Source organism: Chaetura pelagica, unplaced genomic scaffold, assembly GCF_000747805.2.
Source record: "Chaetura pelagica isolate M959 unplaced genomic scaffold, ChaPel_1.0 scaffold102, whole genome shotgun sequence".
NCBI classification, from domain to species: domain Eukaryota; kingdom Metazoa; phylum Chordata; class Aves; order Apodiformes; family Apodidae; genus Chaetura; species Chaetura pelagica.
Window position 1 is genome coordinate 617036 of NW_009952483.1, and position 14581 is coordinate 631616.

At 43.8% G+C, this 14581-nt stretch overlaps 1 protein-coding gene across 1 annotated transcript in view; it reads left to right on the forward strand.

Annotated features, from left to right (window-relative positions):
* Positions 1 to 14581, forward strand: part of LHPP (phospholysine phosphohistidine inorganic pyrophosphate phosphatase) — an 86451-nt gene that overhangs the window by 3195 nt on the left and 68675 nt on the right. Inside the window, exons 3-4 of the mRNA XM_010008814.1 lie at positions 11698 to 11885; positions 12609 to 12762. Coding sequence (XP_010007116.1) covers positions 11698 to 11885; positions 12609 to 12762 — 342 coding nt within the window. The remainder of the gene's footprint in view (positions 1 to 11697; positions 11886 to 12608; positions 12763 to 14581) is intronic.

Here is a 14581-nt window from a genome sequence, read left to right on the forward strand (position 1 = left end):
TGTTGGGGGGGGGTCTGTGCGTTCCCCCTGCTCTGAACGGGTTGGCTGTGCCGGCAGATTCGCTGGGGCCTCTCGCAGCCCGGAGGGAACGGGGAATTCTTCGCTGGAAGTGAGCAGGGCCCAGGTGGCTCTGAAGCCCGGGGTGGTGGTTGCTCGCAGGGCCCGCAGGGAGAGACCTCCCTCCTGTGGGGCCGGGCACAGTCCGGTTAGCAACCAGTTAGCACGGGTTAAATAGCCACTGCTAGACACAGTGATTTCACTTAACTGACTCCAGCTCACTGGGCTGGCTTGCCAGTGTTACCAGTGTTGGCCCTGCTGGGCCAAAGGAGCTGGATGAGGCCCAGAGGGAGCAATGGCCACAGTGTCAGCTGTGTTTAAAGACAGGTACTGATCTGTGGGGCTGCCCCCATGGGTTTCCAGAAGAGCCTTTTGGCTCTGTGTGGTGTTTCACTGACCCACAGCAGCAAATGTGGCGAGGGCTGGTGTGTGTGTGTATCCCCACTTGGAATGTTTTTCAACAGTGAAACGCTGAAGCAGCGTTGGCAGCCTGATTGGGAGAGCACCTGTGTGGCTTCTGCCCTCTGGGCCACCCAGAACACACACACACCTGTGGCAGGTGCTTGATTGAGCAGGGAAACATGCAGGAAGAAATACAGAAATCACTCAAATTTATTGTAAGAGTTCAGTTAAATGCTTCAACGTTGGTGGGACCACCGTGAAAAAGGTAGAACTGGACAATTCCTACATGCACTGATCATAAAAGAAGTGTTTGTGGCTATTTTGTTGCCTTTTTTAAAAAAAAATATTATATCTGTGTTCAAATTTCTTGAAATACCTGTGGTGGGCACATGAAGTGTCATGGGATGAATCTTCTTTTTTCATCTGCAGGATCAGAGTTTCCAGCACTGTCAGAAAACAGTGTTAGAAAGAAGTTTAAGGCTTATTGAGGCTCTTGGCCTGTTTCTGTTGCTTAGCTGGTCCCAGCCAGCTGGGAGGAGCTCCAGGTGCTGGGATGGCTGATGGGAGAGCAGCCTCCACGGGAGTTTAGTGAAATTAGGTAGAGGGAAAAGCTGCTTTTCTAAAGAAATTGTATTGAAATCCAGTGGCACCTGGGTTTTCCATGAGGTTGAGGATGAGTTCTGTTCTGTTTCTCCATGTTCACAATATTTCAGTGCGGTTCCTGTTCTTGTGCCTTTCTGTGGCTCTGCTACAGGCTCAGATTTGAGAGACCCTAAGAGAGGCTTGTAGCAAAACGAATGCACTTGTTTTCCCCTGGGTGTGTAGAACAGCCTGCTTGCTGACTGCAAAGAGGCAGGATCAAACTTCCCTGACTTTTCTTCATGCCTCACTCAGATCCTCTTGGTAATAATATTGCTTCCCATCAAGGCTGGGGCTGATATTGTGTCAGCCAGTCTGTTGGTGAAGGAGAGTCTTCTGTTCTTCAGCTTCCAGGAGAACCCATCTTACCACCCTTCTCTCATTTCCTGACACTTTCTGCTGGGACTGTCACATCAGCTGAGTTTGTGCAGCTCGGCCTGGAGCCGAGGCCTCCCAGCATGGCCAAGAGAAACATAAATATCAACAAATACATAGTTACTGTCAGACATCAGATCATGCTGTTAAAAACCAGGGCATAATAATCCCTGCATCAGGGTTCACCACATGTTTTTGTCACATTGTTTGTTTGTCCTAGGTTTTTAAACTTGCCTTTCAGTTGAGTTCCAGGCTGTTGTCACTTCATTTGCTGAAACTTCTCATACGGAGGCAACATAAACTGCAGTTTAATTTAGGGCAATGTCAGAACTACACTGATGAAACAACAGTAAAATTTTGGCCTTGGGCTAAATGTAAGGTGTTATGGGCTTTCTTTTGAAGTTCTGGAAAAGCCCCTGGGGCTTCTCTGCAGCTCTGTGCATGAGGCTTGTTTCCTAGGGGGTGTGTTGGGAAGATGATGGTTGTCTTTAGCAGGTGTGGGCTCAGATTTTCATGTCAGTAAGCAGTGGAAAAGTGGTGGTCATAGCTGTAGAAATTTGGGGCAGCAAAAGTGAGTATGGAGAAGTGCCAGGAAGGGAAAAAAAAATCCCAAAATACTTTGTTCGGGTCATTCAGTGCCAGTGGTTAAGAATAATAATTTTCCTTGGGTAAAGTCAAGTAGCCATATTTATCTGCCCATTAGGTTGGTAATTGTTCTAACTCACACCATTTAAAATCTTTATTGACTCATTATCCTATTGCCAGTTGGTCATTAATATTTGTATCTGCATCATAGTGCAGCTCTGTGGTTTCAAGCAGATGGATTAAAGCTAAAAGTGGCTCTTTTTAAATTAATTCATTTTTGTATCAATTAAAGAGTCATAATTACAGATAGGTAGGACCTTTATAACTAATTCAAATTGGTATTATCCTTTCCTGAAAGAGAAGTTTAAAATCTCTTAATGCATATGTAAGTCCAACAGGAGTCTTAAATACCATTTTGTTAATTCATACTAAGATAGGGACTCTCATAATGTGACAGCTGACCTCTTCTCTTCAGATTGTCCTGCTTCATCATCTCCCACACTGTTCCAGCAATTAACTTCATGTAACATCATATAGTACACACCAATAAAAAGCGTAAGTAAATATTTTCATTTGCTGTTGGTTTCTTGTGACTGAAGCCATTTCGAATCCTCTAAAACTATATTTGCTGCATTATTTTTCTTGTCCTTTGCCAAATTCTACTATGTGGTTATGTGAGTTAGTATTTGAGAGAGTAGCAGTGTAATTTCTGCCAGCAGAATTTGGCCCATTTTGTATTTATGGTGGCTGCAGGGGGGCTGATTCTCTTTTGTTTGGTTGAGTTTAGCTAGCAGTACAGGCAGATGGAGCAGAAAAAATGACCCAAGAAACTGATGGACACTGAAACATCCTGATCAAGATGACACTCAGTAACACACTTATTTGTGCCTTCCTGGGGAAAGCATCAGTAGTCACTTGAGAAGTAACTAAGTGTTAAAAGGGGGAATGTATTATTTATTGCTAAGGTACCTGCATCTCTCATAAATGTTACCTCTGAAATATCTTAGGGTTCAGGATGTCCTGGAAGCGAATTGGTCAATCAGGAGCCAAAGGATGAACCAAAGAAGCAAACCTCCTCTGTGCTCAAGTGATGATAAGGTGAATCTGGATCCTTCATGTTCCTTGGCCAGACTGGCAGACAGGCACCCATGTGCCTAAGGCCCTGGCACCCCTGTTTTAACCCAGAGGTTATTGTTAACTTCAGGTGGGAATATTGGAGTGGTGGATGATTAGGAAATCCAACAAAAGCTTGATGAGATGACTTGGCCCTTTAAAACTTTCAGCCTTTAAGGTTTCTTCGATGGTGTAGTTGACTGTGGCAGCTGTTTGTTACCGTTTGAAAAGAATCCTTGTAACAGAGTTAAATAAAACACACCTCTTCCCAGCGTGTGTGGTTAACTGGCAGACGCTGGGGAGCAGATCAGAAAGCCCATCGGTGACTTAAAGGCTTCTTTTGGAGCCAGCCTTAAGAGTGCCTCTGTACCGTGCCCTTATTGTCTTAATTGATTTACACAGCATTGACACGAGGTGACCTATTCGGTTTTTATCTTACAAATAGCAGAGAGCTGGTCTCTTACAAGACAGAAGGTGGTTAAGCACCCATAAAAGATGCTCAGCCTGTATTTGCATTTACAGCTGTGTGCTGATAGTGTGTCCATTAGCATATCCATATGAAAAGCACACAGTGGTTGGACATTTACAACATCCTGTTGTTTGGCCAGGATAGTGCATCTGTTAGCACAGTTTTCTACAGCGTCCTTTAAAAGAGCAACGGAAATCTGGGGAGCAGGGAGGCTGTGGAGCAGCTGGACAGTCGTGTTAAAACAAAATACCTGGGGAGTCTAACAAGGCGAAGATTGCGAGGAGAACAAGAGGAGCTGGAGCCGTAAAGCAATTCAGCGGGCAGGGGCTCGGGTGGGACAGTTGGGAGTTTACAAAGAGCCATCTGAAAGTGCATGCATGGCAAGGAGTAGGAAATCTTTGTTGTAACCTACCCTTTCTGAAGAAGCAGAGACACAGAAGGATGAAGCAGTGCTGTATAGTGTAGCTGTTCACTGGCAGAGCCAGAAAGAGGTCCAGAAATTGATCCTCCGTGGGTGCAGAGTCGTCACAGCTGCTACTCCAGTCTGGAGCACTAGCTATGGGCTCAGTTTTCTGAGGACAGTGAACCTTCCTAACTTATATTTGCTTTTCTAATCAGCAATGCTCATTATTATTTTTAAAAGACCCATGTCCTTGAAGTCGTGAGTACTCCAAGTGCTGTCTACACAAATTGCACGATTAAGTGCACTTTGGAATTTAAACATCATTAACCTTTAGAGTCTTGAGCTACTTACTGTCCATCAGCACAATTATGTGCTGTACAAATATTTACCAATGAAGAGCAATAGGAGATACCCCAGTGATACCTGCTACCTGATGGTACTTGTTTGTCCACTCCCTTGCAGGAATACTGATTAATCCCTGAAGTGGGCGGGCAGAACTCTGCCTTGTTCTGTGCTTTGGAACTTGAGACTCGTCTGAGTTTACCACTGCAGTAATAACTTTTTTTTCCCCCTGATCTTTCATGTTTGGTGATCTCAGTCAAGAATCTTAAAATTGAGTCTGACTTTGTAAATCCTCAGCATGATCACTGTTCAGATTCCAAGCTGTCTTTGCAAGTGATGTACCTTCCAAAGTAGGGAAGCAGAGCATGTGAGAGTGGATTCTTTCTCTAGAAAATAAGTTAAATGAAACTTTTTGTCAATGTACTTTCTACTTCCAACAAATAGAGTTCAGTATTTACAAACAGGTGCTGTTTGTATACAAAGTAACAATTTGACAGTGACAAAGATAAGGTGCTTTTGACTGACATTTTAATGGGACAATTAGCAGCTTCAGAAGCCAAAAAAACCCACCCCAACTGCATTTAGCACAGAATGAAAGCTATTGGAGTATGATTCATTATATTGTCCACAAAATGTTTTGCTTAATGAAAATAAATATATTCCAGACTTGTTCATGCTAACTAAGTTCTCAAAGTTCAGGTTTTTTTTCTTCACAGCTGCAAGGTGGAGAGTTAGGAAGTACTGAAAGTCTACCAGAGTTTACTTTTGTTACAAAATACACCCACGTGTTTGAGTGGTGTTCTGTGTTGCTACAGTCATAACAATCAGTCAGTCGCTACAAGACAGGGTGGGAAGCCCTGAATCAGATCCTGCAGTGTGGTTTTAAACTCGGGGACTAATGATTTTTCTTACATTCTGCTTTGTGCTTCCTTTCTGCAAATTCACCAAAAAGAAGTATTTTCCTTCAATAGTTTATTCTAGATTTCACTGTTTTGGCACATTGTTGTCCACAAATCTGGAGGCAATTCTGTTGTCTGTCCTTCTGTTCAGGCAGGTACAATGTGATTTATGGTATCGGGTGATTTGTTCAGTCATTCTGGTATCCAGCTGTATTCAGTGACTGGAGTGAGGCAGCTTTTGGAGAGAGTTCAGGACAAGTCAGACTTTGTGTGTGTTTTGATGTACAACTTCCAGCATTTATTTCTACCTCTGAAAAATTCCAGATGATTGAAATACCTAAACAAAAACCCAAAAACATTGCTTGTTTTTAAAAATTTACTTAGAACTACTACTTAGTGATTTTTTTTCAGGTTTTGCTGTCAAACAGTGTCTCAGTGTGGTGTTTCCAGAGTCTTCAGTTTTATAATGGTACACTTCTTCTTTCACCCTTGCCCATCCTTAAATAACTTTGGCCTCTTTTCTTGTGGCTCCTTCACATGTGCTTATTAATCTGCCTTCATGCCTGTTCAAAGGTAATGCCCTCCTATTTTTTTAATCCCTTTTGCAACCCCTCCTTTGGATTCCTTCCAAATTATCTGCTTCTATATATAGAGTTGAGCCATATGGGTCTGGAGAGGAAATTGTGCTCGTGAGATAGCAGATGTAGAGATCAGTTTCCCACTAGGAGTGCAAGGGGGAGCAGGGCCAAGAAGTGCAGTATGTAAAGATTTGTCAGGCCAGACTTGCTATATGGAGCAGAAAGCTGGACCACCAGAGAATGGGAGCTTTAATGAGCTTGGCTGCACTCAGGACCAATGACAGGACATCAGTGAATGGAGACAGCAGGAGATCAGGGGACAGCAGTCACAGAGATGTGGCAGCAAGATTTGAGCAGTTTGGACATACTGTGAGGATGGAAGAAATCAGAGGAATGGAAAGGTTTGGACCCCAGGATAGAGAAGGAACAACCAGAAGCAAGTCAGGGTTGCTGTGTCACAGGAACCCGTGTGAGGTTTTTTTTCCACAGTCCTCTAATCTCACTGCACCTCCTGAGCAAAATATTGGGAAGTTCAGTGTTTCTGTGGAGTTGGGAGAGGCTTGTGCTTTCTGTAGAAGCTGGCCAATGAACTAAGGACAGACAAAGGCTTTTATGGCTGGCTTGCTGATTTTTGAAATAAATATTTTGCTTGGTGTTATTTCAGAAGCTGAAATTGAAGATGAAAAATGCTTGCCACTGAAATAGCCACTAAAATAGCATGAATTAACAGAGAAATTCTAATAGATTATTGCCACAAATACTCTTTTTCAGCAGAGGGCACATAAAGCAGAGCAAATGCCACCCCCTGGCATTTCCACAGCTGGACCCCAGAAGGTGTTAACACTTTCAGCCAGCATTGAGCCAGAAAGCCCTTTTGCATCCTCAAGCGTTCATCCTGCTCCAGCAGTGGGAGATTTTTCTGGGAAAAGCCTGCAAAATCAGGCTTAGGATTTGCATTAATTCATAGATGTAATATAATTTGACACTCCAAGATGTGGTCTGGATGAGCTTCTACCCACCGTTATGCAGACTGGTGGGGACTAGTACTGATGGCTTGCTGCAAACCCCATTTCAATTCAATTTTTCAGATGCTGGCTAAAACCCCGTTTGGTGCTGTGGTCTTCTGTCAGCCAGGCAGGCTAAAGAAGTGGTGTAGTTTTCTGCTCTTTTCAAACTCTTTCTTCTATATGGACCTTGAAACTAGGCAAGTCATTTCTACTTTTGACCATTAGGCTCAGTTTCTTCTTGGCTTGGTTTCATCCCCTCATGACAGATGTTTCACCTGTAGCACCAGCACCCTGGCCCTTGCAGAGGCAATAAGCAAATGTTGGCTTTGCCCTGAGGAGAGGACAGCATTCCTGACCAAGTCCTGGTTTTACTTGATTGTTTGGTTGCAGGTAGATAACTCTCTGGTATTAGTTTTCCCCAGTGCTTCCGAGATGGTGTTAGGCTTTACACTGACAGGTTTATACTGAAGCACACTGGTACTCATTTGCTCCAGCAAAAGAGTAAAATAACATAAGTGCTAAGCACGGGGTTTTTTTCTTCTTTTAAATTAAAAAAAACAAACCAAAATAAAACAACGACAAAACCCACTCTGAAAAACCAAAAGCAGGATAAAAAGATTGCTCAGGAAATCTCATAACCAGGGCTCTTCCAAACCCCTTTGAAGTTGGCTTTGGACAGTTGCCAAGCTCAGGCTGGTTGCTTCTTCCAAGGGTTTTGCTTTCTATCTCCCTGCCCGTCTGCACAGGACTCTCCTGCTCCTGTGTTAGGAAAAACCTTTGTTGCAGAAGACAGTGATCAAAGATAGCAGATGTGAAGTTTAGCTTTATACAGTGTCCTTAGTTCCTTCTACCAAGTGCAGGACAATGTGAATTTAAGAAGGAGTGATGGCTTCCAGCCTAGATTCCAGGGCCATTTCTTTTTCTAGCAAGCTTTACATCATCTGAAAGAGCAGGTTCTGTGTTTTATATGCCCAAAGGCTGCCTGTAAAGGTTGGCAAGGGCAGTTGGTAAAGTCTGCACAAGGTCAGTCAGGATGTCTAATAATTGTCCTAACACTTTACCTGTTATGGAACAATAATGAGAGTTTTTTCATTATTTTCGGGTGAGTGAGCCTGGCAGATGCTGACAGCCAGCAGATGTGTAAAGTTCGAGGTGATTTGTAAGGGACCGGCTCATCAGACGCACGGTAATTGCATTGTGGGACATTGTCACTCAGCCTCGTGTCCTGCTCCAGCACAATGAGGTAAAGGTCAGTTCAAAGAGCTGGCGTAGCATGAGGGGCAGCTCGGGGCTGAAATTAAACCCCTCATTTCCATCTCTCCCCTGTACAAGTGCTCACGTCATGCCCAGGGCCGTGTGGGTGCCCTGGTTCTAGATTTAGGGATTGTTTGGGCAATCCAGTGGTTGTTTCAGTCTGGAGTGGGTTCAAATCCCTCCTCTGGTGAGGCTTAGAAAAAGGCTGCTTACCCACCTGTTGGTGTTAGTTCAGTGCTCATCTGTCTGCTTGTCATTTTGGGCTCAGAAGTGTCTGTTGTGACTTGTTCCTTTAGTTCAGCATGTCAGCAGTGGGGCAGATTTGTCTGAGGCTGAGCCTGCTGCCGGACCTGAACGGGGAGCCAGAGCTGGCCTTGGGCTGCCCACAGCTACCTGGCTCATAGTCCCCTCTGCCTGCCCGTGTGCTCAGCTTGTGCTCTAAGCAGGATTGATTTCTGCTGCTTCTGGAGTCTGGCTGGGATCCTAATCCCAGCCACGAGGTGTGGAAATCAGCTGCAGCCCTGACCCACTGGGGTTCCTGGCTGTGCCTGTGCTGCTGTAATTCAGATGTCGATAAATCTGTAAGACGCTGGAGATCTTGATAAATATATTTCATCTGCTGTTGCCTCATTCTTCTGCACTTGCAGGTATCTAATCCATTGCTCTTTATCTCACAAGGCATCGCCTTACAAATGTTCTTTATTCCGCTCCTAACATCCCCACGCTTGCTGGCACTAGAAATGGTGGTAACTTGCTCCACACACGCTTCTTAAAATGTGAACTCTGGTGGTTGGATCAGCTCAGTAGCTCAAAGTTTCCCATTAAGTTGGCAAGTTTAGCAGCAGTGCCTCCAGTACAGTATTGACTGGCTGTGCAAAGTATCTCATCTCTGTCAGGCATCTCTTAGTTCCTCCTGGTGCAAAACCTGACCATGAAAACTGAAGGCTAATTTTGCTGTAAACACAAGCAGAGCCAGGATTTCTCCCATGTAGACCTGTTGTTAAAAGCTCTCCCTAATTATTTAAGGTCTGAGTTAACGGTTGTTTGCTGATACGTGCTGGCCTGCAGGCTCTGCTCATGGTCCCCATGCTGGGCATCAAGGGGTAGATCCATCCCACTGTGTATATAACCGTGCTTGGAGTGTGACTGTATTGTACAAGGATTTGGTGCAGAGCTAGCAGAGGGTCTTCACAGACACGCTTCTTTTGTGTAGTCTCCCAGGATATTTTTGAGAGCCCTATTCATGTTTCACCTGAGAAGTCCCATTTTCTGACCAGGTTGGCCTGACTCTTTGTAGACCTCACCTGCTCCTAAGCATTTATTGAGCTCATTTGTTGAGCTGTAATTGCTGAGTTCATGAAGGCATGAAACAGTCCAGGATATGTCCAGGCTGCTTCTGTTTTGGTCATGCCTTTCAGAAGTTTTGCTCTGTTTTTTATCTGAAGCTCTGAGGAGTTTAATGTGTAATACAGAAAAGCCAAATCTGCCTTCCTCAAACTGACCTCTGAGGGCACATTTGTTTTTCAGGGCAAGTCAGTGGTTAGTGTTGTTCCTCGATTCATTTCTTAAACCTTTAAGAAGAGAAAGAATAGATTCTTATTCAACAAATATCTGCTTCCAGGCAGTGATGAATCATGGGTTTCTTTTTCCTAAGAGTCTGCAGAAAGGCTCTGCATTTAGAATGAGATTTTTTTTTTAACCACGACAATGTCTATTAAAGTTTATTTTAGATCCCAATTGCACTGCTTTGCTTTTCAAATCCAGCTGAAACTGTGTTTCAAATAACAGATGTGGAATGCTGTCATCCCACTGTCACACCGATTGTTCATTGTTCTGAGAAGGTCACATCATAATTCATTAACAATAATTATTCCCTGGGTACACCCTGCACTTCTTCACTCAATTGCTTCATTAACTTGTGAGTGAATCTCACATTCACTGCTCCAATCAATGAAGATATATTTATAATGTACAAGTGGATGCTATTAGTTACAATATATTAACTGCCTAATTTAAAATAGAAAAGCTATCTTTATGAAGGGCAATTAACCACTAAGTGTAATTGATAATTCACATACCTATGATTAGGAAAGACAAATAATAAGAAAGAAATGAATCACCTATGGTATTGAAGAAGACACTGGCATGCAGTTTTAAGAAGTAGAAGGGGCTCTCTGGGTCAGGACTGGATTTCTAAGAATCCTTTGGTGGAAAATTCATCATCAGATTAATTCCCTTGACATGGTTTTGGTGTTTACACCAACCAATTGGGGTCATCTTCCTTAGAGAAGGAACCCTTCACATTTGGTTGTCTTGAGAATCAATGCAGGGGCTTTCCTAATAGAAAAGTTCTTTTTTTATAATAATATTATAATTCTTATATTATTATATATAATAATATATAATTTTTATATATCCTAAATATAAAATTATCCTAGTCTTTATCCTAACACAAAAAATGTAATACTATTTTAATATTAATTTATAAACCTAACCTCAAAGGTTTCTAAACTTATACTAGCCTAGTTCCTCCAAGAAAATTATGTGCAAATTCGCTCTAAAGCTGACAAAAATTAGGTATTTTAATATATTCGAGGAGCTGAGTGACAGTCCTTTTGCCAAACTTATATATATATATTAATTGTGATTAATTTTCAGTTCTTCTTTCCATGGCTACTTTGAATACTTTATTTATCCAAATAGCTGACAGCTCATCACTGGAGAAGAAGAGGCCTTTTTGTGACACCCCTAAGAGGGTCACCAGAGCTTGGGTCAGGAATCAAAGCTGCTCAGAGGCAAGGGACTTGCACAAGATTGGATTTCTTCACAGAAGCCTTGTCCTTGGCTCTGGGCACTTGGGGCCATGTTTTCTTCCCTTGAGAAGCAGATTCATTTATTAATGAGTCAGTTGCAGCACCATATTTTTCAGGATTACCCACCAAGTAACAGCACAGGTGTTTTAGGAGAGATTAAGTGATAAATGTAGCTGAAGCCAACCCAGTGTTGATAGAAGCATCACTGCAACTTGCTGGCCTCTTGCCTGGAGTCTGCAGATGTGCAGAGCCTTGCTGTTACCTCCAGGAGGTTACTGCAGCAGGTGATCAGTACGTGGAAAGGTGAAAATCCAAGTTAAAATGTAGATCACAGCCTCTGGTCTCTCACCAGGTACTGTACTCATGGCCATGCAGTGCCTTCAGGTCATGTGTGTCCACATCTGTGGGACAGTTTAAAGAAAAGGAATTGGATTTTGGAGTTTCTGAGGTGTGGAAGAAGTGAGTACGTGTGTGGTGTCCTGGGATGGGTGGACATCACCTGTGCTGCCATGTTCAGCTTAGCTCTCTGGAAGGGTGGTTACATGCTAGGGCCCGGACTCTGCACATGAGAACTGCAACCATAGTGCCCAGAATCAATATTTTATGTGTGTCTTGGTCACAAAAAGGGATCCTGCTCCTGGTCTGTAACATCATCATTGCATTTTAATTGCAACCATCCAAGCTAGGTGTGGGACGGCAAAGCTGATGTCTTAGCTCATTTCCTATGTCTGGTTAACCCCTTCGCTGCTTTTACTTGATAGGATCAAGGCATCTGGTCTGAAGCTGCAGCTCTGCACTAACGAAACCCAAGCGACCCGGGAGAAGTTTGTGAAGAAGCTCCAGGGCATGGGCTTTGACATCTCCGTGGCCGAAGTCACGGCCCCGGCACCAGCCGCCTGCCGCCTTCTGAAGGAGCGCGGCCTGAGGCCACACCTGCTCGTCCACGACGGTGGGACAACGCTGCAGCAGATGCAGGGACACCTAGGGGGGCAGCCCAGGGAGATGTGGGCACTAGCAGTAGAGCAGTGAATTCCCATAGTTCGGGCAGGGAAGAGCTCCCAGCTGTTGTTTTCCTTAGTTGTGAGACTGTGGAATAGACCTGAACGGTCTGGTCTGAGCAAGATCTCAGTTATGGCAGAGTTGCAGGCACAGAGTTGTACTGGGGGTCAGCAAGTGCACAGAGGAGTCTGCTGCTCAACCACAGAGACTAGGAGGTGGGTGAGGTCTTGTGCAGGACGTTACATTGCCTTTGTTTTCATGGCAGAGGTTTAAGTTTGAAGTGTTTTCTCCTGTAGAGTGTGGGTGCAGAGGAAGGAGGTGGGTCCTGCCCTCACTGTTACACATTTTCATTCAACTACCCAGGAGTTTGCCTCAGGTCTGGGTGCTTGGGTGCAAGGAACCACTGAGATATGGATGGTGGGAGCTAAGGCAAGGAGGGCAGGGAATTATTTATTTTGCTTTTTGTTACAGGACAGGAATAGCAGGATCCACTTGGGAATAGAGGGTCTGAAGAACAGCTGATTCATACTTGGATTTATATATTTTTTTTAATTAATGTGTTGAGTGATTAATGAATGGAAACACAAATCCACGGGAAAACCATCAGTTCCAATGGGATCTGAAATGCTAAGGGGTTTGTAGATCTTTTTATTTTTTTTTTCTCCTTCTGTAGATCTTGTCCCTGAATTTGCTGAACTTGATAAAACAAACCCCAACTGTGTGGTTCTTGGAGATGCAGCAGAAAACTTCACCTATGCAAACCTTAACGAAGCTTTTCGGCTTCTGATTGGGATGGAGAAGCCTGTTTTGATCTCCCTTGGGAGAGGGTGAGTAAAGCACTGTTTCTTCCTCCAGTCTCTGCAGTTTTTCATTTCCTCCACTGTCTTTGTACTTAATGGAAGCCAGACAGTGGTGTGGCCGTTCACACTGCCAACTTTAATCTGCTCAGGTATCCGTCAGTGAGGAGTCCTCAGTGGGTAATTAAGTCACCTAACTTGGCCTCCTGTCCTTGGTCACTTACCTGTAGCCTTTCCAGGGGTGTAGGGGAAAACTGAGGTGATTGCAGTGCAGGTCTCTAAAAGAAGGTGGTATTGGTCGTCCCCATGAGCCACCTGTGCTGGTGCAGGATTGCAGACATTGGAAGTCACTAAACTTGCCATCGGCTAATCCTCCAGTTGATTTTGAAAATACTCATCAGTAGGGTCTCTGTGGTGTTACAGCCCTTGGTGCCTTTCTTCTGTCAACAGCACAGGCTAAGCAGTTGTGTGGGTGTGTTTAATCAAGTTATGGAGAGTGAGAAATGTAGCTGCTCCTCTGAAGAGGAACTGTAGCAGCTCTTAGAGAACCTGGAGACACTCTGGTGTATAAGCACAGCAAATGCCAGCCTCCTACTCTTCAAAGTCACTGTTCAAGAACGAGATAGACTTTGATGAAACAATCTGCATCTCTGCAGGTGACAGTGGGAGGATTTTGTAGAGCTGTAGTTTTGTAAGCCAGTAGGAAAAGGACATTTATTGTTTTGAGAGCAAGTCTGAGACTCTCTTCAAAAACCCGCAGAAATCACGGAGAATTTAGACTTTGATGTGTGTGACCACTCAGTGAATTAGTATTGTAAGAGGCCAGTGGGATGATGGGCACTGCTTGTCATTTTGGTTTTACCTCTGAAAGATCTCAGAGATGAGAGCTGTTGGTGTAACTGCTGCCTGTAGCCATGTGTTCCAGTCTGAACTGAAAAGAAATTATTTTAAATAGTGGAGGAAGCCCAAAGCAAACAAAGTCCAATGGGCCATACATAAGGGAGCACTTTCATGCTGCTGGCTTGAGAATTGCTATACATGGGAAATAAGAAGCCAAGATAGTTTATTTCATAGAATCATAGAATTTCTTGAGTTGGAAGGGACCTCTAAAGGTTGTCTAACCCCCCTACATTCAGCAGCGTGATCACATCCTCATCAAGCCTGACCTTGAATGTCTCCAGGGATGGGGCCTTCACCGCCTCTCTATGCAACCTGTTCCAGTGATCCACCACCCTCATATTAAAGTGCTTTCTCCTGATGTCCAACCAAAATCTACCCTTTTCTGTCTTAAAACCATTACCTCTTGTCCTATTGTTGCATGCCCTTATGAACAGCTCTTCCCCAGCCTTCTTATAGGCCCCTTTCAGGTATTGCAAGGTCACTGTAAGGTCCCCCCTATATTTGCTGGTATAGAAACCCTTCCAATTTATGAAAGTAGCTACACTGCATTAACTCCTCCCAAATCATGTCAGAGATGGGGTAGATTTTCCTCTGGCTCTGTGTGAAGCCTGGTGGCTGAGAAGACTTAAGAGGAGAGCCCAAGAATATAAAATTTGACCTCCTGCTGTCACATGCAGAAAAAATAAATCCAATCCACTGGAATGTTTTCCTAAAAAAAAAATCTAGTTAGCTGTGTTTGGAGGTTTTAAACACAAGGCTATTAATGCCAGCACTGAATAATGACAAACCCTAATGGCCTTGGAGTTATTCTTAACTGTTGTGCCATGTATGGGCTTAAAAAAAGACTGTGCATGTTTAGCTTGAGGAAACTGTAGTGACAACTTTTTCCAGTGGTTCAATAGACTGGAAGGAGCATGAAAAGCCTTCTTGGTTTGTGGGTTATTGATCC